Source organism: Prinia subflava, chromosome Z (assembly GCF_021018805.1).
Source record: "Prinia subflava isolate CZ2003 ecotype Zambia chromosome Z, Cam_Psub_1.2, whole genome shotgun sequence".
Lineage (NCBI taxonomy): Eukaryota > Metazoa > Chordata > Aves > Passeriformes > Cisticolidae > Prinia > Prinia subflava.
In genome coordinates, this window is record NC_086283.1 from 102,484,701 (window position 1) to 102,509,323 (window position 24,623).

Consider the following 24,623-nt stretch of genomic DNA (forward strand, 5'->3'; position numbering starts at 1 on the left):
TCCAGACCAACCTCTCCTGAAGGAATTCAGTCTGAGTGACTGAAGATGTGCCATCTCAGGGACACAGGGAACTGCAGGAAAGACATTAGTATAAGCAGCCAGCTAGAAAATTCCCACTGGGTGTTTTAGAATTACCAGCATATAAATAAATTACCAGCCATCGCCAGTGGCTGTAAGGACTCGGTGTGCCTTATCAGAGGATATTTTACTAAAGTTACCACAAAAGAAATGGTGCTCTCGCTCTCCTATCACAGAGTAGCAACAAAAACAGTTCTGCAGAAAACAGACAGTATTTAAAATACACTTGGCATAACAGAGAAACAAGATTCATCATGTTTAAAAAACACACACAGCTCCCGTTTGCTTACTTACCCACTTACACAGATTTCTTTACTGCAGTATTTAAACACAGCCATTAATGGATTTTGGCCTCACAAAACCTGTCAAGTTGGTAAACCCCTCAAGAGATTTGAGAGGTTCTCAGAAAGGAATGGAGGGGACTGCTCAGGATTATACAGAAAGCTCATCATCATGTTGACCAGACTTACAGGTTCTGAACTGATTTTCACTAGGTTGTGTAATTCTTAGGAAAAGCCCCACAAATTTATCTTTATACCATGTAATATAGACCCAGACAGAGGTGCAGAACACTAGAGACAGAAAAAGAAATTAATCAAAAGAGAGAATTATCAGTGTTTGGTTACAGCATAACTAAACAACAGATGGAGAGAGGAGCCTGCATCTTCAGGATATGATGAAGAAAACCTTAGCTTCAGCAAATTTTAATTCCTCTGCAGGCTTCAATTTAGTAACTAATCACAAAAACTCACCCAAACACTTAGCAAAATTAGGAATTTAAATGAAAACATACACATATGGCAATCGACAGTGCAATCACTTATCAGTCACTACTGGGAGATGATTTTTTTGAAGTTACAGATATAAAGGGCATATATGTGTAATTGATAGGAGCAGTATACTTTAAGTGATGAGGTCTTGAGCACTTACTCTTAGCCTGTCTTTGGGCAAAGCAACAGCTCCTTGCTTGATGATTTCCAGAACCCGTTCCACTGACAGCTCAGCTCCAGCTTGCTCTAGTCGGGAGCTGAAAAAGCTGATCACCTGGAATGAAACATCACAGCACATAAATCAATTGAGGAGATCTTTGGATCAATTTATACACAAAGCTGTCATCTTCTTTTTTTGGCACCGCTGTATCTGCACTTCTTAAAGAATAATCACGTTATTGTTTGTGTCACAGCCAGGGAGACTTTGTTAATGTCAAGTTAGCACAACTCTCAGCATCCTCCTGCAGTTATTCTTAACACACAGATGATTTTACAATATAACGCAGCTGAATTAATAAATTTACATTTTCAAGTACTGTGCACTGACACATGCCTGTATTTCTTTCTATCAGTTCTACCCATCAGGCTTTTGAGTTCTTCCAGTCTTCCCATTTGAGCTAGATTTGAGCTAGAAACTTACTTCCATTATAAAGCATTAAAGTAAAATCTTTATAGTTTAACTGGACAAAAGGCTTAAAGACAACTGTTAAGTATCCCAATATGAGAGACTGCATTTCCTGGGAGTTGTGTAGCACTCAAAGCCACAGCAAGTGGATAGTAGGAAGGAAGTCCTTAAAGCTCCTCCTCTAACCAATATCCACCCCAAGTGCTGCACATACCTTCCACATCCTGGATTCTAGGCCCAAGGAATCCTGCTAATTCCCTCCCATCTTCCAGACATCCCCCTGGTGAGGCAAAGCTGATTTTCCCCGTATTTCCCTTCCCACCCCTCTTCTGTGACCCAGCTGGTTCTTGTACACTAGAACTCAGTTAGGTCAGGCTGTAACTTTTATCTCTCTCCAAGCTCATTAGGTCACACCAGAAGCAGACATCCCACTGGCAGTTATCCACGTGGGACATCAGAAAACCTCCATTTTCTATAGCTCCTTTCATCCAAAGAGAACACACTTTGCAAACCCCATCCCTTAAAACTCCTTAGTCACACAGGGGATACAGGACTCAAAACTCAAAAAGGGTCTGGGGAAAAATTTCAGCACCTACTTAGAATCCTCTGGAAGTACCACAAGAGGCACTTGGTAGAGCCTGTCTACACCACAGCACCTGGCTACCACTGGGCTGGAGGCAAGCATAATGCTGATGGTAGGTTCTGCAAAATCCTGTGAGCTTTTGACACACTCTGTGGAAAAATACTGATGTTCACTTGTATCTGAATCACGGTCCCAGTCCATCAAGTAATCTTGGATAATTCTCCCAAGCAGAAGGGGGGAAAAGTGTGTTATACTACAAAATCTCTGCTGAGCTCTCTTTGTTCTGTAGTGAGACACAGCTGGAGCCAGAAACCATTACCCTAATTATGCCTCCCAGCTCAGCTGCTGTTCATAAAACAAAGACAGCTGATGGCTTGATTACTGTGAGATTCAAATTTGTTGTTCCTGTTTGTGACTTCCCCCACAGAAAGCCCAGCCCTTGTTTTGAGCTGGAAGATTTGCTGGGATCTCTAGAAACTCTTGCACCAAATGAATGAGACAGAGGCAGACTAAAGTTGCTGGAAATTGCTTTTTGGGGTTGTCATGGGATTGTGGTGTTTGGCTTTTTTTTCCTCCTGTTTTATTTTGTTTCTAACAACAGAAGTAAGGGAATCAGTTAAGAGAAAACTCAGGTTTAATCTTCTGTGCTGTGCCTACGACTATCTCCACACTTGAGCAAAAAGGGAGAATTTCAGTGCCTCTAGCAGATGCTGCAGGTAGCTTTCACATTCTTAGAGATAAGGACCTGGTGGAGCACTGTGATCTCTGATCCTTAGAAACAAACAGGACTGGGAAGATGTGCTGAGTTCATAAGCAAAGGAGCTGGAGGGAAGGACCAGAAAAAACAGAGTAAACCAGCAAGAAACAGCTTGTGCAAAGAGCACGAGGACCTCTGAGTGAGGCTGACATGGTTTTGGCACAGAGTTTGGGACAAATTGCTGGTGGAGGATACATAGCTCACAGAGGAACAAGCAAGTTGCCCGCAGACTTTGAAAGAAAAAACCATCTTCCTGCATTTCAACACTCCTCTGTTGTCAGTAATCACTGGTGAAACCCATCCTCGCCAAGGGCAGGCTCCTGCAGAGAATCCATCCCAGTGGCACTGCCTTGCTAGCTCAAGTTCTGCTAAACCACAACAAAAGCAAAACTTAATATTTAGCTTTTAACCAAAAGGAGGATAAAATACCATCATAATGCAAACACGTAAAAAAAATGAATGAAGCTCACAGAGACTCCCTCAATTCTGACATTTCCTATTTTGGGAAGTCAAACCCTTCAATCTTAACATGTTTTTGAAAGACTTATGTTTTTGTGGTAAAGGTACTAATCTTCTTTGGGTTGTATTTCAAGAGAACAAAAGCAAGACAGGCTTACAGCATTTTCAGGCTATGTCAGCATTTTAGAGAACTCAGAATGGCTATTTTTGATGTGTAGTTGATGACTAAAATTAAAAATATCTACTTTAATAATGGTTTTTATCTCTAGGAGTTATTTGCCTTACTACTTCAAACAATATAGACATGAAGTACCTCTCATTTAGACCCTGACAACAAAATACCCCAATGAGACAGTGAGGTACCCATGAGTATCCCAGCAAAGCAAGAAAACAGAAAAGCAAAAACAAAAGAAGATGAATTATCCAGAGGAGATCCTACAGAAGGTGTTTTCTTATTAGCTCCAGATCAGGAATAAACCAAGAAGCATCCAGTATGACATCCCTCATGCCCAAGCTCCAAGCTCCATAACAGAGGGTCTCTCTTTTCCTACGAATCCAGTCAGATATAAAAATATAAAAGCTCAACATCATGTTAAGGAAGAGTAGCCTTTTCCTTTGAAAAAGCTTTCATTATCCTCTATACTTCAGTAACAGAGGTGAATTTAAAATAAAAATGAAAATTAATAGATTTACATTAATAGATTTTCCTTGTCCCACTGAAAGTAAAATGAACCAGCAAAAAATACACTGGGTGAATAGTATTGAGTTTCAAGTTTTAGTACATTTTAAAACCAACTCAGCATATGACTTTATAAATAGAAAAAACCCCAGATCTTAGTACAAATAAACAAGGCTGAGAGATAGCGTCTTCCTGATACTCTGAAAATTAATTCTCTCCTTAGTTATAATAGAAAACACCTGCAAAGACTGCTTAAAAAGAAGAGTAAGAAGGAACTCCACAAATTGCTGTGAATTACCCTTTTCCTAGTCAGGCTGAGCACTGAAAGGCCTCTCCATGAACATACCCTACTCTAAGAGCTCTCTCCCCAGTCTGGCCTCCATCTTAACAGAGATTAAAAGGCACAGCTAATCCAGGATTATACAACCCCTCACCAGGAATATCTGATCCCTGTCCAGATGAAAAGGTGGCTGTATGGAGAGCCTTGCCCTGTGCAGGGTCCAATCCTGGCTGTGGAAGGTACCCGGACGTGTGGTGCAATGGGCACGGGGACCTGGCTTGGCCACCTCCAGCTCAGGCCTTGCCAGGATTTGCATTAAAGTACCATTAATACTTCTGTACAAAAACATAGTGATAGTTTTTTAGCAGTGATTTCCAAAACTGGTTTTAATCATAGATTCATGGAATGGTTTGGGTTAAGGGGACCTCAAAGCTCATCCAGTGCCACTCCTGCCATGGCAGGGACACCTTGCACTGTCCCAGGCTGCTCCCAGCCCTGTCCAGCCTGGCCTTGGGCACTGCCAGGGATGCAGGGGCAGCCACAGCTGCTCTGGGCACCCTGTGCCAGGGCCTGCCCACCCTCACAGTGAGAATTTCTTCCTAGAGATCAATTTTCCATGAGAAACTCACACTTTCTCCTTTTGTTTTCTGAACAGTAAACTTACAAGGTATTGCCAGAGATTAAAAGTACTACAGTATTAGAATGATTTGGAAACATTTTTCATTTTAAAGGCAATATTTTAGGTTTGGGAGATTATTTTTGAGATAGTGAGGGAACAACCACAGCGTCTGTTATTTCACCCTACTATTGTTTTCAATTGGGCTGCAAGGCTGAAGTAACAAAATATTTCCCTTTACAGCATGCCAACAGCAGAGCTATCAAGGGCAAGATGTTTTCTCCACTTGGATTCTGTCAGCAGATGCTGAAGTGCTGTGAGGCCTGCAGCAGCCCAGGCAGTGCAGCTGCCTAATGAACATGACAGCTCTTCTCCTTCTCCTCCATCTAAAAATAACAGTACAACACATTGCTGCCTCCTCTGCCTGTAACTGCAAAGGTCAGTTCTGCCAGGCAGAACAAAAAATCACTTGGCACAAAATGAGTAAGTTTTGAACCTGTTTTTGTCAATTTTGTTTCCCTTTGAAAGTGATTGAAAGAAACACTTTGAGTATTTTATTTCCAGCCACATTCACCCCTAGGAGAGTAATACGGTGTATTGATGGCACACTGAATGGAGAAGAAAAGAAGAAAACAAACCTCTTGCTGTAAAGTACCACAGGATTAGCACTTCAACCGAGTAGCTTCTGTAGGGAAACATAAATCACAGCTACATTTGGTATCCTGTAGTCATACCTGGAGCAAATAAGAGGCAAAACCCTTCCTGATTTAAGAACGGATGAAACATTTGCCTCAGGTGATTCAATAGCAGGCGAAACACAAGAGGTTAATCAGCAAACTTGAAGTACTGTGAATGAATGAATGAAATAAGGAGCATGTTCAAGGATATGTGAGCTTTTTCAGGTATTCTGCTCTCCACTCCTAGGGTGTAGGAGTGAAGAGAAAAAAACATAGGCAAAAAGACCCCCCACCCAAAGAAAACAAACAGCAACCAAAAACACCCCAACTCAAACCCACCAGAACCCCAAATCCTTAGAGTATTTAGTTAGACTCTGGTAATCAGCAGGATTTTCTAAGGTTTTTCTAAGGACATTTTAAGGAAAGCCATAAAAACTGAATTCTTAAGTCCTGTGGGTCTTACAACAGGGGCTGCTATGCCAGAGCGAAGCCAACTTGATTGAGTTTAAAATCTAGCAGGAAAATGCCTTTGAAGAATTAAATTCCTTGTAGGAAATTGCATCTATTGAGCCCTTTGCATCACTAAGGCATTGCTGCCAATCTCCTGATGTCTATCAGACTATTTTGCAAACAAAATTCTAGTAGCTCCATGTTAGGCCTGTTCCACCACCTGGTATCAGTTGCTTGCTTGTAGGAAATATGAGAGCAGTGGAAGCCAAGGAGTTCTCACCGTGGCCATGAACCAAGCACATCTTTAGGAATGATAAGCAAAGAGTCTCCACCAAATTCCTGACATATCTGAGGTGACTGACCAAATTACAGACCACCTCTGAAGTGGAGGCACATAGACAGCTCCCAGCTGAAATATTTCTGCACAAGGCCAGAAGAGGAACCCATAGCATTCCTCTTTGTTCATCATTCAGAAGAAGAATATCCTGTTTAAGCTAAACAAGATGCACTATCTCCTATTAAAATGGTTTTCCAAAATTAAAAGTAAAATAATAGGAAGCAGAAGGTATTTTGATTTCAGTTGCTTCTGTACAGCATTAACGGTTCCCATATGCTCCCAATCAGCTGGCAATGGTGATTTTTAAATTATTTATTAAAATACAGAGGCAAATAAGTAGTTTTCAATAAGAAGTGGTCAATACACTGATAACCCCTACACATTCACCTAATTTTTGCCTCAATGATGAAGCACACAGAGATTATGTGTATGTCCAGACTAAACAGAATGGTCCAAATCCTGAGGAACAGCCCGGAGTTACTGTGGCCAGGTCTGTACTGAAGGTAACCTGGGCAACTCCTGCTCTGGTCTGAGCCCTGGTGAGGCTGCAGAGGTGTCCCCACTCCTACCTGTGCCTACAGACCTATGCTGGTCTGTCCTCTGCCCCAGAGCCACGCTGCCAAACCTCTGCTATCCAGAGGTCCCTGAAAACCACCACAGTGTTTCATTATTCCTAACCTTGGAAAAGTCTTTCCTTATGACCTGTGAACCCACAAGTGTGTGAAAGAGGTTATTCCATTTCCCTTCACAGCAATATTTTATTTGAAAATAGCACATCACTTTGCCCTTCCTTGGGCAAATCAGCATCTTCAGAGATTCTGTTTTCTACAGCTCTTTATTTGTATCTGGAATTTCTTTCATTGTGCCAGCTGAGCGTGAGCCCAGGGGTGCCCAGGGGGGCAAGAGGCCCCTGGGCTGTCCCAGCCATGGTGTGACACAGCCCCAGGACAGGGCCTGTCCCCTGTGCTGGCACTGCTGGGGCACCTCCAGTGCTGGGGACAAGAGAGACCCTGAGGGGCTGGAGCGTGTCCAGGGCAGGAACGGAGCTGGGAAGGGGCTGGAGCCCCAGAAGAGGCTGAGGGAGCTGGGAAGGGGCTGAGCCTGGAGAAAAGGAGGCTCAGGGGGGACCTTGTGGCTCTGCACAGCTCCTGACAGGAGGGGACAGCCGGGGGGCTCTGGGAACAGGGACAGGGATAGGAGGAGAGGGAACGGCCTCAGGCTGGGACAGGGCAGGGCAGGTTGGAGTTGGATTTTGGGGAAAAATCTTTCATGGAAAGGGCTGTCCAGCCCTGGCACAGCTGCCCAGGGCAGTGGTGGAGTCCCCAGTCTGTGGAAGGGTTTAAAAGTCATGTGGCTGTGGCACTTGTGGACATGGGTCAGTGGTGGCCTGGGCAGTACAGGGGAATGGTTGGACTCAAGGTCTTGAAAGTCTTTTTCAACCTGGATGATTCTGTGACTCTAAACCCAGAGTAATCCAGCTGAGATGTTGCCAGCAGGATTAGGCTTAGAGGACACCTCTGGGTTATTCTTTGCTTGTATACATACACAGAATGGCAGCAGATGCCTTTTTCTATTTGCACCATCAACTACTCATTATTACACCCCCAGTACATTGTCCAATTAATTATCCATCAAATTTTTAGCTTTTTCACCTCTTCCATGCTGCCTTTTGGTTGATGAGTACATTATGTCCAACAGAGTAAAAATAATCAGCATTTAAGTCTTTATACATCTTATCAATTTTATACATTGTTGACAAGGCAAACTGGCAACTGTTCTGGTGTCCAGAACTCATTACAGACTTCACATGCTCTGTATTTTGGTCTGATTTCTGCAGAATTGAATATTTTCATACTGTCTGTTAGTATTTTGATATGAAATATGAATCTGGAGTAGAGTTTACAGTCAGAGAATCTTCCATCAACTGGTGGGCAGAACTTGCTGGAGCAGAGGGATGTCAGAGTGACCCAGAGCATAACAGGCATCTACTGCTCACGTGAATCTCTGGAGCTGTCTAGAAGATTGGAATCACAGAATTCCAGAACGGTTCGGGCTGGAAGGGACCTTCACAGGCCATCTAGACCAATCCCAATGCACCTTCCACTATCCCAGGGTGCTGCAAGCCCCATCCAACCTGGCCTGGAACATTTCCAGGGATGGGGCAGCCACAGCTGCTCTGGGCACCCTGTGGCACCTGGTCACCCTCCCGGCCAGGAATTCCTTCCCAATATCCCACCTAACCCTGCCCTTGGGCAGTGGGAAGCCATTGCCCCTTGTCCCGTCACTAAATTACATTGTCAAAAATTACACTCCTGGTTCCACTGCAGCATGGATGCAGATAATCCAAACTTACTTTGCTGTTTATGACCAGAGAAAGTGCCAAGAGAGGGGTCAGGATGTAGCAGAGCCCCTGCAGACATACCTGGGGAGCTTCGGAAGGGTAATTTTTGTTCACCACTATTGCATTACCAACATCTACCAAAAGTCGCAACATCAACCATTTCCACCTACAATTTACACAATTTGGGCCACAAAATGTCATTGATCACAGCAGCCTGAAGGCCAGCACAGCTCCCCAATACACAGGGAGTTGGTGGAGCCATCCTCTTCTGAATAACCAGCTTTGGTCATACAAGAAGCCTGGCCAGCTCGCTAGTCTATCTGAAAGCAGGCTGGGATGGATGCAGAAATAAGAATATAAGAGCAGATCAAGAATAGGGCGATCCTCCCCTTGAGTGTATCCTCCCAGCTTTCAGCAACATACAGTTTAGAAATTTTCTGAGCCATATCTTTTAAGATTTTTTGTTCTGACTCCTTGTAAAGCACAGCCACATTTCAGACATCCACAGGTCCCATACAGCTGTGAGGATGGAGCTCCCACTGCACCACTGCAGAGAAAAGTCTGGTAGGCTCTTGGAGACAGAAACTCATTTTCGTTCCTCTCAGATCCTGCCCACATGGTTCCCTGCAAAATGTAGAGTAACACTAACATGATTTGCCACTGTTTCAAGGGACAGCAAGACCAGTTAGAACATTCTGGCTGTAGCACAAAAACAAAGACTGTTTCTCTGTGATGCTGGCAATATTGTGTATGAAGTGCAGGACGGGTAGATGAGGAGTCAGATGAATCTCATCTTTTATTCACATCTACAAGCCTGACAGCTCTTACCACTTGCCAGATGGTGACAGGTACATTTAAAAAAAAAATTAAAAAATTCTTTTTTTGACGTCCTTGCTTCTCTAACAAAGGATCTATTTAAAAATTCAACGTGCTCCCTTGGAAAGCTTTAAATAGTTTCTGAATGTAACTGGCATTATGCTGTAACCCAATATTAAATAGTTTTGGGGAGGAATTGTTTAAATAGTTGAGGAAAACCTACATTTAACTGTTACAAAGGAAAGGACGTGCTGCTGTCTGTGGGAGGCACAGGGCTGCAAGCAGAAGGATCTGGCCACCACCAGTTATCCTGGATGTGGGCAAGGAACCAGAGAAGGTCCCTATCTCAGTCAGGAATGTAGACAACTGTTATCTTCAGTGCACCATACCCTCTTTATTCAACTTTAAGACATCTTGTTCTAATCATGCAGACAGTATCACGCTCCCTGTAGTCTGCAGCTGGTGAAAGTTTGGAGAATTTTGAGCTTCAAGTGGAGACTCACCAAACTCTTGCATGACCAGAAAATGTGAAGAGAGAGCAGAAGAGGAAGGAATAGGTACAGATCTACAAGTTCTGTATCTTTAAGTTCAACAATTAAAATTACCTTCCTTTATGGGCATATATCTGTCAATCTCCTGTAATTAAAAGCAAATCAAACCAGAAACTCTGCAGATTATTATAGTAATATGTTATTCACTGCATCCAGAGACTCAGCACCCTGCTCAGCCCTCTCTTCCAGTATTTTGCACCCAGTGATCACAGTGTGGCTTCAAACATTGCTCAGCTCTGCAAATATTGACTAGAAGGCAAAGAAACATTTGTAGTGCTTCAAATTTTTCTAGCAGAAGCTCAAGCTCTCCATATGAGCATTAAAACTACTATCAGATGCAGAAATAATTAACAACTGTTTCCCAAAGTCATACTCCACAGAGAGTCACACTGGTAACAGCTTCTTATCCACAGCTATTTCCTTCTGTTTTCTTCTGAAATGTTTTTTTACACAAGGGGAAGGTTGCTGTGAAGAAAACACTTGGCAGGTGAAAACAACACATTTAGATACAGACAGGGAATAAAGAATGCCTGCTCTTTATTTATTTAAAAAAAAATCCCTATAATCATTAGTAGGCACCAGCCTATCACCAGATAGGAGTAAGAGAAAAGAAAAAAGATTGTTTGCTGCTGAGAATTGGCTTTTACTCCCCTGAAAGGCATGTTTCTAAGAAGGGGCAGTCAAGAGAAGCTGCCATTGTCCTCCTTTTGGGGGCTGAAAGATGTGTCACAGCTTGGGAATTCCTTACCAGAGGCATCTCAAAATTCCTCTGATTCTCCTGAGTTAAAGGTGTGGAAAAGGGTTGTTAAAGCAATTAGAGGGTTGGAACTAAATGACCCTTAAGGTCCCTTCCAACCCAAACCACTCTGTGTTTCTACGCTGCCCAGAACTCATTAAAGTGCAGACCCCAAAAACACACGCAAGAAAAATTCAACGTTTTCAAACCAACTGACACGAGGTGATCGATATTTTCCACTCCTCAAGAGTAAAAAGAGACCCCATAACCCAGCAGGCTTTGGACTCACCAGGTCTATGTTTTGCATGATGTCCTGGAAGGAGGGGTGGGTCCGGAACTGCTCGAACAGATCGCGCTTGTAGAGCAGCGCGTACACCAGGTTGGGGTTGTGGTGCAGGGAGTTGGTCAGGCAGGAGTTGATGATCTCCAGCATCATTCGGATCACCTCCTCGATCACATTCAGGTCTTGAGCCTTTAACAAAGGAGTAAAAGGTCAGTGTGCCCTTTCCCATCGTATGATATTGAGTAATAAAGGCAGTGCACAAGAAATTATTACTAATGAAGCTATTAGCTGGGAGTGTCTCTATGGTGAGCAAATCTGGCATCCATGTGTCTGGAAAGGAATTTGTTTTCTCCAGTAATCACCAAAACTTTAATGGAAATGCATCATTCCAGTACTCAGCCTCACAGCTTGATTCTCCCAACAGGAGCCATGACATAAAGCCATGACATTACCATATTGTAATCAACCAAACCTATAAGGGTTAAGTGAACACAGCCTTTTCAAACCTTCCTATTCTAAGTAAAAGCACTTCAGCATATAATTAATTTATTATATTTTCTGTTGAGCCCCTATGCAGGAAGGAGGGATAGGGAAAAGAGAGAAAATATAACAGGGAAATACAAAACAGTGGGTGAAAGAGAAAAGCAAAGGCAGGAGAAGGAAAACCAACTGGATCAAACATCACTGCACCTTGAACATCTGTCCCTGTTACCAGACTTTTTCCCTTAGACTATTTTTTAAGATTATTTTCTTGGCATTGAAGAACACTTCTAATAAAAGAAAAAAAGTATCTCCTTCTGTAGTGCACTAAGCCTTCACACTAAGATAAACTTCTAGGGCTTTTCATTTTGTCAGTGCATTTGACAACTCAAACTTCCTAAGCTGAACAAGGCGGCTTCTGAACTCCTGCCAGCTGTCTGGATTTCCCTCCTCCAGGTCCACATCAGGATATCTCCAATATGGTTATTCCAACTGCAGAACTGTCTGTCCTGCCTTGGAATAAGATAAAAAGGGGGCACTTCTACCTTGTTTTTATCATTTAGGTTGTCTCCATCACATCAAACACTGGATTGTGAGACTTTACAGGTCTGGCAAGAATGTGAACCATGCTAAACAAGCTTGATTTTTTCTGCTGGGTATGAACAATGAAATCACTGACATTTCCTTTTGCTGACTGCCCACAAAGTTCACTTTCTGAGTTATCACAAGGCACTTAAGTTCTTCATAAAAACGTAGCATTTGCAGCAGCATTTCGTTGGCCTGTCATTCAATTTGCACACAGTTATTTTCTACTATTAAGTAGAACTGTAGGAATTGTCATGTGGCAGATGTACACTCTCACCAAGGGAGAAGAGAACACAGGAATTTTCATTATCCTGTTTAGACTCCTAAAGAGCAAAATTCTTTGCTTCCACTTTACTCTGGCTTTTTTTCAGTGCAAAGCCAGGTGCATTTCTTCCTAGAAGTGTACATCACAGTGGTCTGGGGTGGAAGGAACCCTTAAGTTCAGCCAGTCCCATCCCGTGCCATGTGCAGGGACACCTTGCACTGTCCCAGGCTGCTCCCAGCCCTGTCCAGCCTGGCCTTGGGCACTGCCAGGGATGCAGGGGCAGCCCCAGCTGCTCTGGGCACCCTGTGCCAGGGCCTGCCCACCCTCCCAGCCAGCAATTGCTGCCCAGTCTCCCAGCTGGCGCTGCCCTCTGGCATTCCCTGGCAGCCATTCCCCCCTGTCCCATCTCTCCATCCCTTGTCCCAAATCCCTCTCCTAGATGTGGCCCTGCAGAAAGCAGCACCATTCTCCTAACCTGCTCCTCCATTTCTTTTGTGACACTGAGGATCATGGAGAAGTGAGATCCCATCATTGTTCCCATACTTCAGTCTGCTTATCCCAAACACTTGCCTTCTTCTCCATGTACGAGGGAGATTTAAGTGGAAGCTTTTTGGATCTCTTGTTTGAAGAGGAGTATCTCATGCCTACATTCCAGTAAAATTCCTTCTTTAGCAATGATGCCTGAAACTGAGGGTTACAGAATTTTTTTTTTCTGAATGTATCTCCTATTTTTTTAAATTACTTTGCCACCTAAATTAGCATCGTAGTGTAGCTAACTGATGGCAGAAACCCTTACAAAGCTGATTGCTGTCAATGGGATCACAGCCTTCTATGACAGAAATAATCCCTACTTTCAAAATGCAGGTGGTTCCTCTGCCTAGTTACCTAGTTATTGTGCTATGAAACAGCATCCCAGGTAGGTGTTGTGAAGGGTATGTAACAGAAAATATTAGACAAAAATAGAAATAACTGCTTCAGCTGGGTTCTGAAGAAAAATCCAGACCTAACTCACCTGGAAATGGTGCTTGCCTATCAACTCAGAATATTCTGTATTATGGTGTATTTTTAAAGGCTCTGAGCACTGGCAAACTTCTGCCCCCAGTGCAGCAGGGTGAGCTAGTGACCAAGACAGTATTCTAAAATATAGAGTACATGACTCTCACAGAAATATTATGATTCTGAATCAAGATCTATCCAGTTACCAGAAAGGTAACAAACTACTTTTCAAAAACAAAATGTTTTTTAATAAAAGGTGTTCAACTTTAATTGTAGGCATACAGCTAATTGAAACAGAAAGCATTGCTAACCACGTTCTGACAGGTTGGAGACTCTGCTAGTGGTCAGCTTCAAACAATGAAAAGGTTCAGAAGTTATTGTACAGCAATTAAATTTAACATTTTTAAGAGCTGATGGACAGAATTGACCATCTGTATTTCAGCTACCACATTGCAGGTGCAGAATCTGGAACCCCATGGAGAAAAATAGGAGATATAGTGAAGATTTTTACTCACAACTGACTACACAAAGAAGACTTTATAAGAAGAACGATCTCCATAAAAGACAGAGAAGTAGCACTGAATTACTGTATTGCACACAGATTATCAGGAGAACTGTCTGCTCCTATAACTAGAGATTGAATCATTCCTAGGGGTTTAAAAGTTTTCAAAACAAGGGAAAAAACAAGCATAAATCCAAGGACAGCATTTGGATGAGACACTGGAGAAATGTTGATAAAATGCCATGTGGTTTTCCTGTTCTGTATCATCAGCATCAAGCTACAGGCCCACTGCACCAAGACATGGTATCAAGATGGGTATAAAAAAAGTTACACTAACATTTTGTTGTTGCAGTTTATCACCCTGAGTATTACTTTCAGAGCAGCTGAACACAGCTGAAATGTTCAATGTGTGTGGCCAAGGCAAAGACTAACGCATCATCCTCAGCAGCTTTGTAAGACCTTTTTTTTTTTACTGGATTAGCTGTTATATGAAAAGTAAAGTCAAATATTGATTTGCGAAACACAGACATGCTTCAACCTATTGAACAATATATTTAAAAGAGAGGAGTTAAAAGTTTCCTGTTGCTTACAACTGACAAATTCAGTGTGGCACTCACATTTAAAATTATCACAATATTCCTCTACAAAACAGGGCTTAGATAATGTCTCTGTCAACATCGAGGTGTACCAGTCCTCCCTCACCTTTTTTTTTTTTGTTTAGTCCCATAGAAATAATTATAACCATCATTAAAAAGAAAATTGGCAGCTAAAAGCTTGGTACCAACACTGTGAGACTGAAATCGTGCCTGCAAAGGGGACAGGAACACAGGCACAGCCCTCACATTACTGTGGGTAATTCTAGGGCATCACCTCATGTTCTTTCTCGGGAGAGAAATTAAATGTGGTGCTTTTTGGCAAAGATTCTAACTTTTAAGGCAAAAAGACAGACGTTTGGTCATGTTCTAGATGCATAAGGGATAAACCAGGCAATGACACTGAAAAGACAGCCAGGTACACATCTGGGTAGTCTTTTGTTAAAAATAAAAAAACAGAAATCATGCCAAAGAGAATGGAAATAAGCTGAGAGGGTGCAGGGGAAAACACGATGAATGAGAACATTATCTGGGGAAATACAAATTGAGTTTGACAAACACTGTCAAGGAACACACAACAGTTCAAAGCCAAGGAAAATGATGGGTAGAGTTGGATGATCTGACCATCCTGGAATATTGTTGCTTTCTTTACTGCAATATAATTAATAATTAGCATGGTATTCCTCCGGGCAAACACTTCCACAGAATTCAATACTTACATCCTGATGTGCAAAACCACTTGAAAAGTATATGGCTTTTAAATATCAGAAGAAGTCAAGTAGCCTAACCACGAAACCCCAGGCATTTGCTCACAGTTCAGTTCCTTACAGGCACATTTACCCATCAAAAAACAAATCACTGTCAGCAGAGGATGCAAAAACTCAGTGTCACCAAAAACTTGTTTAATTTATGGTGCCCCATCTCCTGGTTCTCACAGCAGAACATTCGGAGTGCTCATCCTTTAAATTCAATTTGATATTGAATTTATTTTAATTATTGTGACTAGAAAAAGCTGATTTAAGAAGTCTTGTCATGAATGAATGCAAATCTCCACCCTCTAAATGTTACCAGTTCTGAGGAGATTCAGAAAGGAAGGCATGTCTTGTGTAATTCAACTTAATGTTGCATAACCATCCCTCGTGGTTTGTACAGTCTAATATACACAGAGACAAAATTACTCAGCTTTCTGTTTTCTTTCCCCCAAAGTTAGTTTATATGGAAAATAATGGCTGGTTGAGAAATCAGAATTTTGGTGACTTGTGATGCTATGAAATGGCACCAATAAGCAAGGGTGGACATGAGTTTCTCTCCCATGATGAAATCAGCTCCTTGATCAGGCCGTTTTCTGACTTTCACTCCCGTGTCCAGGATGGAAGTCAAGCACTGCCCTTTCTCATACTGGTGCCCAAGGTACTGCACAGCACGGATGGTGATAGATTTCTTAAGGATATTTTGCACTTTTGATCATTCACCTAGGAAGATGCTGCTCACTCAGCCACAGCTGGCACAGGTTTCCCAGGGAAGCTGTGGCTGCTCCATCCGTGGAAGTGTCCAAGGCCAGGTTGGACAGGGACCCTGGGATAGTGGAAGGTGCTCCTGGCCATGGCAGAGGTGGAATGAGATCAGCTCTAAGGTTCTTTCCAACTCAAACCATTCAGGGATTCTATTCCATGACTATAAGAAGCACTAGTGAACAAAGTTGAGTCTCATATCATGTCCACATGACAATTTATATATTACGGACATGATTATGTATTTTTTCACTGCAAGATGAAATTCACTTAAATGCAATGATTTGGTTTTCCTCTCTTTTATGTGGATATACAGTAAACTCCAATCCAAAGCAATGAATAATTGTAAGCCTAAAGAGGTCTACTTTCTAACTTTTATAAAATTTGGAGATCTAAGAGCAATTTTTCTTTTGTGGCAAGATCCATATGAATGGTGTTATGCACCATGTGACAATGGGTACAGACACCCAGGTCACTTGTGTATACTAAAAGAAGCCACATTTCTCACTGTGCATTCACATCACAGCAATTTCCCAGCTAAATTATACTTTCAGCTAAATAACTGCTAATTACATAGTTAGCACAATAAGCAGGAAGAAGCTTATCTGCCTAAAAACAGCAAAACCTGAGCAGAGATTGGTAAGGGAGTATGCTACAACTGCACAACGTAAACAGGGTAAAAGAAAACAACAGGACAACACACTGTGCTGAGGCCTTAATTCAAAGTAACCTGATGAAATAAAGTGGAAATGTCACATGTAATTGCAAAAGGAATACTTGATGGAAATGCAGGCTGACAAAAATTACACGTCCAAACACAATTCTGATCTTAACTCCTCATGACAATAAATGGCTTTTAGTGAGTGGGAACTTGATGGCAGTAACAAAATGCGTTGACATTTGAATTTTTAAAAGTGCAAGTTGCTTCGTGTCAAAGCTTGGTGGCTTTAGCTCATTCTGATCAACACTGCTGGTCCCTCTCCAGTGGAGCCAGAAGTGCACACAGTGTGCAAAAGCTCTGAAGCAACTACTTGAAATAGCTGGACATGATGTAATAGTTTCCTTCCCAGGAACTCCACAATTCACAGAAGGAAAACTATCTTGGACTCACCACTCTCCCTGCTGGCTCTGAGTGACCCCTTAAGGACATCTGCTCCCTTTGCCTCTCTTTGCAACTCAGAAAATCCCAGAGTGGTTTCAGTGGAAAGGGACCTTAACACTCATCCAGTGCCACTCCCTGCCATGGCAGGGACACCTTGCACTGTGCCAGGCTGCTCCCAGCCCTGTCCAGCCTGGCCTTGGGCACTGCCAGGGATGCAGGGGCAGCCACAGCTGCTCTGGGCACCCTGTGCCAGGGCCTGCCCACCCTCCCAGCCAGCAATTGCTGCCCAATCTCCCAGCTGGCGCTGCCCTCTGGCATTCCCTGGCAGCCATTCCCTGGGTGCTGTCCCTGCAGGCCTTGTCCCCAGGGCCTGTGCAGCTCTCCTGGAGCCCCTGGAGGCATTGGAATGTCAGGGAGGGCTGCCCCATATCTGTGCTGCTGCATCCACACTGTGGGACCACCCATCATCCTCAGAGCTGAGGCTGAAGGCCTCGTACAGGTGCAGGAATAGAGAAAAGGTGAGGGTGGAGGTTGCACAGGCAACTGTAATTATGGCTGTTCTCCATGCTGAGCCCCTGTCCATGATGACTCACTATAGCTCTTCATCTGTAATATTTTCAGTGAGATTCAACAATTTGTGAACATAAATTATAAAAAATTATAGTCATAAACAACTACTTCCTTCATGACGCAGATATGACTATAAAGGCAATTTTGTCGGCAATGGAAAAAAGAAAGCCAACATACCCTGCACAATTAACAGATATCAAAAGGACTAAGAATGCCAAATTAACCCCAAACAGACAAGTTCTGCAATTTTTTTTCACTAGGGAGAAACCGTCAGGGAAAATTTGGTAAACTGTTCCAGATCCATAAACTGCAGCCGCACAAAGTATAGCTGAACAGACAGTTTCAGATCATTTTACATCACATTTTTTTCTATTCTAGCTTTGTACATGCTAAAGAATACTTCAATGAATTATGTTTTTGGACATTCAGTAGTTACTACTTCTGTCTGTAATGCACTTATTCCAGATTTCAGGGTGGTACTACTCAATCTTTTGTGAGGAATAGACAATAGATGCTTCAGAGGATTTCACCTTGATAACATAATTTATCAGCATCCACAATTGTAATGATGCAAATTTCCCTTTTGTCTTTATAGGGGAATATCTACAGTTAAATATTTTCAAATAATTTACTTTATTTTTAGTTAGTTTAAGAGAAGCATATGTATCTTGTTTGTATTAGCTTTGGGGAGCTTCCAAGAGAGCTGTCTGAATTTCCTGCACTTTCAGCAGAAAATAAAACCTTCAACAAAATAAACTCGCTCTGCCAAAGGAGTGGAAGAACCGAGAGGAATGAAGGAAGCTCACAAGAAAGCTGTTCTTACCCTCAGTGAGCAAAGCAACTTCAAAGCCAAGCCTTTGGTGACCAGAATCTTATCTTTATCTCTTTTACTGGCAATACTCTTTGGCTGTTCTATGTCATGCTCAGACAACTTTTGGTAAAGTAGGTATTACGTGAAAAAATGCAGGGCCTATAGTGATTAGAACCTCAAGAATTAATCCTGGCATCTCTGATCACTGCTTAGAAATGAAAGCAGAGCTGTCACACCAGCACAAAGTTTGTTGCCAGACACTTTGCTAAAATAAACTGTCCCTCCTGACGCTCCTCCTCTGCCTTCCCGAGTAACCAGCCAGCTGAGAGTGCAGGTTTTCAGCCACGCTGAGCCAGCCCATGCAAGAACACACATTTCCCACAGGGAACATGGCATTTCCAGCCTGCATCCTGATGCCAACACCCACCACAGCCCACAACAAGGCCACACCAGAGGAAATGCCACAGTGTGTCCTGTCCCAGAGGGAAAGGCCCAGGAGCAGTTTCCAAGGGAAAACACACCACAGGACACCTGCCAAGGCAGCAAGCCCAGCTGCTTTCATGCTCCAAAAGCCTGTTTTCCCAGCTAGCACCGGCCCAGGAGATAATGAGCCATTTCTGAGGACATGAACATAACCCAGGGAAGGTGCAGATGCTCCACTGGTACTCCTTAGATGACTTCACCACAGTGTGTTTATTACGCAGCTGACCTACAGCTAATCCACAGCTCATCTCCTGGTCACCCCTTCACCTTCATCTCTTCTTCCATCTGTGCCCTTCCTTTCTTTGAAATTCCAATCCTAAACCACTTCATTGCAACGTATTCTAACTTATCCTCTACCTCCTTCAAAGTCAGGCTCCAGAATCAATAAAAAATTACTATAAAATTGCCCAGTTCCCTCAGTGCTTTGCTGATACTTGGTGATGCTTCACTCTCATAGCCCTGTGCCCTTTTTACCTGTTTACTGAGGATTTTGCAATTCCCAGAATCCCAAAATAGTTTGGTTCGAAAGGTTTATTGGTAAGCAAACCTTCTTCTAGACCAGGCTGATCCAAGCCTCCCCATGATTCAAATCAAATAAAATGATTTTCACCCCAACTAGCTTTGTCTCACTCTGGAAGACATCTACTCAAGGTCAAATTCAGAGGCTACTTCAAAGGTTGGTCTAAGATCACCAAGAAGCTCCAGAATAAGGGGATCCACCACAATGCCCAACCTGACAGTCACCAGCTGGGAACTCAAACACTCCCCAGACAAACCACACACAACACTGACAACTGAATGCAAACACTATTTAGTAAAACTCAATCAAATCATTGTCCAAGATCCTGCAAAACCTGTGAAGAAAGTGCTACGAGAAGATGACAACATTCCTACTAAGGAAATTAAAACTGTGAATTTGTATTTAGTCGTATTGTGCTTGAAATACTAATGAGGTTTTCTTGCTGTTGTAAAGAAATGAGGATTTCTCTGTTTCGCCATGAAACTAAGCAGTGTTCCCTAGAGGTATGGGAAGATTTTGTTTAGTTTGAGTGGTAGAACAAGAAAGAACAAGTCCCATACGCAACCCCAACTCCACCATACGAAGGTAAATAGATCGTCATGATACAGGCTTTAATTAACAGAACCAATTTACCTTGAGGAGCTTTTGAGGACTTTAAAGACATTTCTCAAGTGAAAAGGTTTCTGATTCCAGCCCTACACAATCAGTTTAGATGCAAAATGTCACCAGCAGAAATGTTTGGAGAAGTTACACAGCAGTAAGTGCTACAAGAAACTGTGATAATTATCATAGAGTGATAACCATCATGGGATGGTTTGGGTTGGAAAGGAGAGAGACCACCTTGTTCCACCCCCTGCCATGGCAGGGACATCTTCCCCTGTCCCAGGCTGCTCCCAGCCCTGTCCAGCCTGGCCTTGGGCACTGCCAGGGATGCAGGGGCAGCCCCAGCTGCTCTGGGCACCCTGTGCCAGGGCCTGCCCACCCTCCCAGCCAGCAATTGCTGCCCAATCTCCCAGCTGGCGCTGCCCTCTGGCATTCCCTGGCAGCCATTCCCTGGGTGCTGTCACTCCGCTCTCTTCTGAAAAGTCCCATTCCACTTCCTTGTAGGCTCCCAAAAGGAGCAATGCAGGTCTTATTGAAGACAAAGTTTCTATTTTATGCATTGAACTTAAGAGTAGTTATTAACAGCAATCTAAATAATACCTAATGAAATCTCAAGACCTTAAAGTATATCTTGGAGATGATTTCTGATGACCCTTTTTGAAGCAAGTAAGTGGTTTTCCAAAAAGGAACAAATTCAACAATTTTGTAGGAAGATACAGTTGCTACACAGACATTCATTTCAGTTCATAGTTAACTCTAGATTTATGCACCTATATTGTATTTTAATGCTTCTTTGGAATGGGCTCTTATTCTTTTTATCCTATGTGATGTTAACTGAATATAGAAACTGATATTTTCATCATGAAATGTAAGCTGGCAAAACATTACATCCTGCAAATGGCCACAAAAATCTACCAATGAGCATTTTAAACCAGTTTTCTTCATGTTTTTCCTTCACACCTCGCAAACTTTACTACATAAATACACTACAGTAGCAGGAATGTAATTTATCCACCAATGCTCTACCACCCCAGCATCATCTCTGAGTATATTATCAAATATTTTCTTCATGCTTGATATTATGCTTAGCAGTAACAATTGTGACACTCTTTGCACAAGTGTATATACAACTATTAGCATATTTCCTGTGAAACACCTGCTGTCACTCAAGAAAATCACCCAGTAATTACAGATCACACCAATCCTGGAGTCAGCTCTGGGCCCCCCAGGAAAAGAGAGACCCTGAGGGGCTGGAGCGTGTCCAGGGCAGGAATGGGGCTAGGAAGGGGCTGGAGCCCCAGGAGAGGCTGAGGGAGCTGGGAAGGGGCTCAGCCTGGAGAAAAGGAGGCTCAGGGGGGACCTTGTGGCTCTGCACAGCTCCTGACAGGAGGGGACAGACGGGGGGCTCTGGGAACAGGGACAGGAGGAGAGGGAACGGCCTCAGGCTGGGACAGGGGAGGCTCAGGTTGGATATTGGGGAAATTTTCTTTCATAGAAGGGCTGTCCAGCCCTGGCACAGCTGCCCAGAGTGGAGTCCCCACCCCTGGGGGGATTTAAATGCCATGTTGAGGTGGCACTTGGGGACATGGATTAGTGATAGCCTTGGCAGTGCTGGGGGAATGGTTGGACTCTATGACTTTTCCAACCCCATCTCAAGGGGGCTTTTTCAAAGCAAAGGATCCTACAATTCTGTGGCTTTGCAAACCCACCTTCAGTGCCTAAGCAGTTTTAATTGAGAAGGTATCAAAACAAACTGAATATGTACTGAGCCCTGACTAAAGCTGTCAACCTCGCAGAAGCTGAATTCGTAAGTTCTCATCTGGTTCCTCACCGACCAGATCCTGTGGTTCTGCATCTCTGTTATGACACAGCAAACCACCAATGCTTGGAACTGTTCTCTCCCACTGAAAGCACCAATCTGAACAATTTTAACCCTATCTAAGAGAAAAAAACCTCACATACAAGACTATGTAGTCCAAGTCCTGAATACAAAGGCCGAATGGAGTTTAATTTCCATACTACCCAAGCAGAAGATTTTCCGGTCCTGATGACGCACAGGACGTCAGTGGGAAAAGTCAGGGCTTCTCTGTACCCAGCAGCCAAAAGATCCTGTATTCCTGCCCTTGGGGTGAAAACTGCTGTTGAAATTTCTGACTGCAATATCAGAAAGTCAGAAGGGGTCCAGAGCAGGTGTATCCACCACTACAATCTGGGGAATGCCAAGGAGACAGGGAACACTTTTACTGCTAAGGTCACACCCTCCCCCTGCTCCCACAGAGAGAGAGACTCCTGCCCTGCTCAAACACCAAATATCACTGCAAACAGAAACTGAGATGGGTAACAACAACACAAAATCACTGCAACATGGAATAAACCCCTTGACTGCCTCATGACAGTATCAGGCATGTTTAAAAACAGTAATTACGAAAAGGGTTGATGTAACCTGTTGCTGTTCATATAGAAGGTTTCAGTGTGCACTCAGTAAAGTTTTTATAATGGTTCAGTATTAAGCAGCAGCAGAGCTTGATAAAAAATGTCAGGTCGCAGACAGCAGAAGGTGACAAGGGGTTATGACACGAGATTCTCAAACTGCTGGGAGCAGGAATGCGCTGCTTTACAGCCACCTCATACTTGAGCTGAAGATAAGTCATGGAAAATGCTTCTGTTTCTTATGATACATTAAAAGATAGCAGCATGGTTAAAGAAGTGATTCTTTATGACACCACTCAGCACACATACTGTATTCATTCTTTCAGTGGTGTTAAATATTTTGAAAATTAAAGGGAATAGCTTAATAAAGCTGTATGAAGCCTATCAGAAAAATCACATTATTGAGCTTTGAAGTGATTTTCAGTATAAAAGAGATAAGTTCTTCTAAAATATTAGAAAATATAAGAAAGTGGTTTTGTTTTCCTCTTACCTTACCTGCCAGTAAAAATATAATTTATTCTATCAACCCGGGCCCAAAAAACCTCTGTGAACAAATTTCAAGAACTGCTCTCTCAAGCTGAATAAAATGGAAATTGTAGGGAGATGAGAAACAGCCTCCCAAGAGCTGACAGCAAACCAACCAAATAAATGGGATAACTTTTAGATTAAATCTCTTTTCACTACATTCCATCTTATTTCTGAAAGACATTTGGACACAAAAACACTGCACCAGGTCTGATAAACACAGAAGCTGCTGACCACTGCTCTGCTGAATGTTCTGGAAGCAGAGAGCAGCTGCAGCCTGAATGCCAAAGAACAAACCTTTAACTGAGATGTAGAAAACCCAAAACTCACAGAAAATAATTGTAGAAGTCTATGTACACAGGCACTTGCTCCAAAATGAACTATGAGCAACAGATGGTATTTTCTCAAATTTTGAGGCAAAATGCTCTTGATAGAAATACGTAAACGCTGCATTATCCAACTAAATAAAATTTCCTGAAGTATTTATGAAGTCTTGTCTATTTTGGGACCAAAAGTAATTTTGTGTTGCCTGCTTCATAAAGCATAACAGTGACAGACAGGGACAAGATGAGAGATTACTGCTGAAGGACAGTGAAGCACCTGGATATGTTGTACATCCATCCGAGTCCCTCAACTCTTCCTCACCAAAATCCTGTTTGTGATTATAACTGCTTACCTGAAATTTACAGAAAGTTTTCTAATAAACTCTAATTAACCTACCACATGTTAAGATGACTAATTTATTGCAGAAAAATAATTTCACGTATCAGAAAAAATCCACGAAGCTTTTTCCCATGGGAATGTAACATGACTCTTCCTATTGACTCAATTTATCAAAATCTAGAAGATTAGTAATGGGAAAACTTGTCATTATTTATTCAGATAACTTTTTTTTGGCTGCTTTGAATAAGCATCTGATTTCTCTCTGAGTGCTACAAATTATCTGCTGGTGAGTAGATAAAAGACCAGCCTTTGGGAACTGCAACATCCATTTTCTCCTCAGTTTATCTGGGGAGAACAGATACACTTCAGATAATTAGTCCTATTGCAGCAAATAAAGCAAACTGAACCTGCGATGTTACAATACATCTTATTTTCTCCAGAACAGGACGGCTGTTTTTTGTTACTAGCCAACATATCTCTGAGGTCAAGGGTTTGGGTTAGCACACACACAAACGCTGGAGTGGAGCAGGCTCTGTACACACCGTACCAGCTTGAGACCAACAAAAAAATGCTAGAACACAGTGTCTTTGGAGAGTGTGTCATTCAGCAGGGGGCCACAGCTCACACAGCGTGGGCTCCAGCCTCAACATGAGCAAGAGCAGCTCTGGAAGAGCTCCACCACATTCCAGTAACATATCTGAAGGGCAATTGGGGGAAAAAAAAAAAAAGGTATCTTACGTGTGTCAACTTTGTTTCAGAGAAGTGAAGGCAATCAGACATCTCCCAGAAGTGCTGGGGATAACAAATACAGGAGGATTAAACAATGGCAATGTATTAGAGGCTTGTCTCCCCAGAGCCTTCTCTTCCCCAGGCTGAACACCCCTAGTTCTCTCCTCTAACTCAGAGAGTGTTAAGAGTTGCTAATTTTTGTCCAAACTCTAGATTA

At 42.7% G+C, this 24,623-nt stretch overlaps 1 protein-coding gene across 5 annotated transcripts in view; it reads right to left on the reverse strand.

Moving 5' to 3' along the window:
- The window catches only part of DYM (dymeclin), a 209,298-nt gene that overhangs the window by 32,512 nt on the left and 152,163 nt on the right, over positions 1-24,623 (reverse strand). For 3 of the 5 annotated variants that reach the window (XM_063422108.1, XM_063422105.1, XM_063422104.1), the window contains 3 exons: positions 24,416-24,469; positions 11,045-11,227; positions 1,009-1,122 (listed from right to left, as the gene is read on the reverse strand). In XM_063422108.1, coding sequence (XP_063278178.1) covers positions 1,009-1,122; positions 11,045-11,227; positions 24,416-24,469 — 351 coding nt within the window. The remainder of the gene's footprint in view (positions 1-1,008; positions 1,123-11,044; positions 11,228-24,415; positions 24,470-24,623) is intronic. The other 2 variants (XM_063422109.1, XM_063422107.1) reach the window with 1 other exon arrangement.